Genomic DNA, 2,344 nt, shown 5'->3' with positions numbered 1-2,344 from the left:
TTTCCATGTATCTTGTCTGACTTCACAATAATATACTCCCATATAATCACATGACTTTTATAGCAAATTGACTGGAACAAAGGAAATAATGAACACAAGTAATTGAAACTAAAATACCTGTTATTGAACAGTACACTATGTGAGGAGCAATCTTTTTAATGTCTTCATAACCTAGACCCATTTCAGCCAGTTTCCCAGGGACGTAGTTTTCCACAAAAACATCAGACACTGCTGCAAGCTTTAGAAAAGAAAAGGATGAGCAAGATTTGTTAATGAACTTCCAAATTTGATAAATTCTTCACATACCTTAATATTTAAGTCTCACTAATCAAATTGGCTCTAGTGTTGTGACAAAAGAAAACATTCAAATCTACAGAGATCGTTTGGGACTTGGTAGACTGTGCCTCTCTGCAAACTACCTATTGAGGATGCTGCCTGTCTAGAAAGATTACTATCAAAATCCTAAAGCAATTAAACAAAACTATAATATAATTATATTATCAGTAGCACATCAGTTTCCTAAGACTTTATGACAGGTTACAGAAACAAACACCACTTTTATACCTGCACTTAGTTTGAGGAAAAAGTGGGAGAAACAATGCAACTTTATCCTTCACCCTTTTTCTACCTCAGAAAAAAAAAAAAAAAAAAATCTAAATTGCTTTTTAAGTTTAATTTTTACAAACAACTGTCATCATAATAGCAACCAAAAGCATTTTTGTTCTAGCATGTGCACTATTCAGCTGAATTTAAGGCCAAAGAAGCTGCCAAGCAAGCAAGTATTTAAATAAAAGACAGAAACTGATTCTTAGACAAGGTGGCACACAACATATGGTTTGATATATGGAAGAGACATTAATAACATTTACATAAAATGGTTCAGTGAGGGTGTAATTTAAAACATCTTAAGTATTTATAAATTGGCTATGTCAAGAACCTGTAGTACTGCAGTAAAATGAGAAAGCGTCCAGATTCTTAATAAGCATTGCTTGGTTTCAATGTGGAAAACTGGCTGGTTTGATAATTCATGATTTCACAGAAGTGAACAGAACATAACTTCATGGAAGTTATTAAAACATGGGCATTTGTCACAAGGAGGTTAAGAAGACCCAGGTTTCCACAGAGCTAAAGCATTTGCTACTAGAAAAATAAATAGCTCAAAGTACACCAAAGTACTACACCAAAGTAAGGTAAGGGGAACAAACTAGAGGCAAGCTATTTGTTCTTTAATAGTATACTTTTATGAAAAAAAAAACAGTTAGGGGGTTTTTATTTTCTTTTTAAATCCTTCACAGTTCATACACAAATACTTTTCAAAATGGTAATACTACAGCCTTGGCTTAATTCATTCAAGAAACAAAATCAGTTACAATTTGTGTATTGCTGTCACTGGGGTTTTATAATCTATCCAATTTACAGTGATTGCATGGGCTAAAATGGTTTGAGAGTTGTCGTCCATCTCATACTAAAGAACTATCAAATACTACAAGCCACTGAGGAAGAAAGCATGTCATACTGTACTGTAACATAAAAAGCACCATGCCTCTGGACTTGGCAACAAATGTGGGATGATGCCAATGGTGAGGATACAACAACATGTGCCCAGTTTAGCAGTGTACATATTCTCAGAGAGAAATGAACATGAATTTTCAAGATAACCTACAAGTGCTGTGCCAGCTCTGCTGCTAAAGCCTTCACAACACTTGGAAATAGTCTTTAATACACAAAAGCAGCAGTCTGTATAGTACTTCTTCTGATGCTCGCTAAACCAAGCCTGGGTAGCCATGGTCCTGCCATTGTGGAGACCTGAATTCAGACTCCGATCCAAACAAACTGCATGTTCTTAAAACTCAATGGGGTTTTCAGTCTCAACAGGGTTTTAGTCCACTGCTAACTGATATTTCACACTGCATGTCCTACAAGTCCTCCGAACATATCACTTGTATTTTAACCTCTACTAACACAGTAATACAAGACAGACCTGAGTTGTAATACCATGTATTCCATATAAGACACTGCTATGCTCAACATCTATGCCTCCAGAATGAAAGAAGACATCATTTATGCCAAAGTAGTCATTACATTGGATAAAAATAACAAATAATGATGCTACTGATTTGATACAACAAACTATTTGTACCCTTTGGGAGTTCCATATGGGGAGGGGTTTTCTTGAGGTTTGGGGCCTTTGTTTTTTTATAAAAACTCCAGACAGAGTGCATATATTCATACATATATATACACTCACAAAAATATATATAGATGTGTATGTGTGAATAGGTTTATCAAGTGAGAGAGCATGCATGAGACACTGACCTACCAGCTAAAGGAAATGGAAGGGAAA

General features: G+C 35.3%; 1 protein-coding gene across 1 annotated transcript in view; it reads right to left on the bottom strand.

Moving 5' to 3' along the window:
- Positions 1-2,344, bottom strand: part of SUGCT (succinyl-CoA:glutarate-CoA transferase) — a 318,738-nt gene that overhangs the window by 310,341 nt on the left and 6,053 nt on the right. Inside the window, exon 5 of the mRNA XM_010001520.1 lies at positions 118-238. Within this exon, the coding sequence (XP_009999822.1) occupies positions 118-238 (121 nt within the window). The remainder of the gene's footprint in view (positions 1-117; positions 239-2,344) is intronic.

The sequence above is a fragment of the Chaetura pelagica genome, unplaced genomic scaffold (genome assembly GCF_000747805.2).
Source record: "Chaetura pelagica isolate M959 unplaced genomic scaffold, ChaPel_1.0 scaffold7, whole genome shotgun sequence".
Lineage (NCBI taxonomy): Eukaryota > Metazoa > Chordata > Aves > Apodiformes > Apodidae > Chaetura > Chaetura pelagica.
Note: the sequence above shows the minus strand (reverse complement) of the source record. Positions and strands in the feature narration are given on the sequence as shown.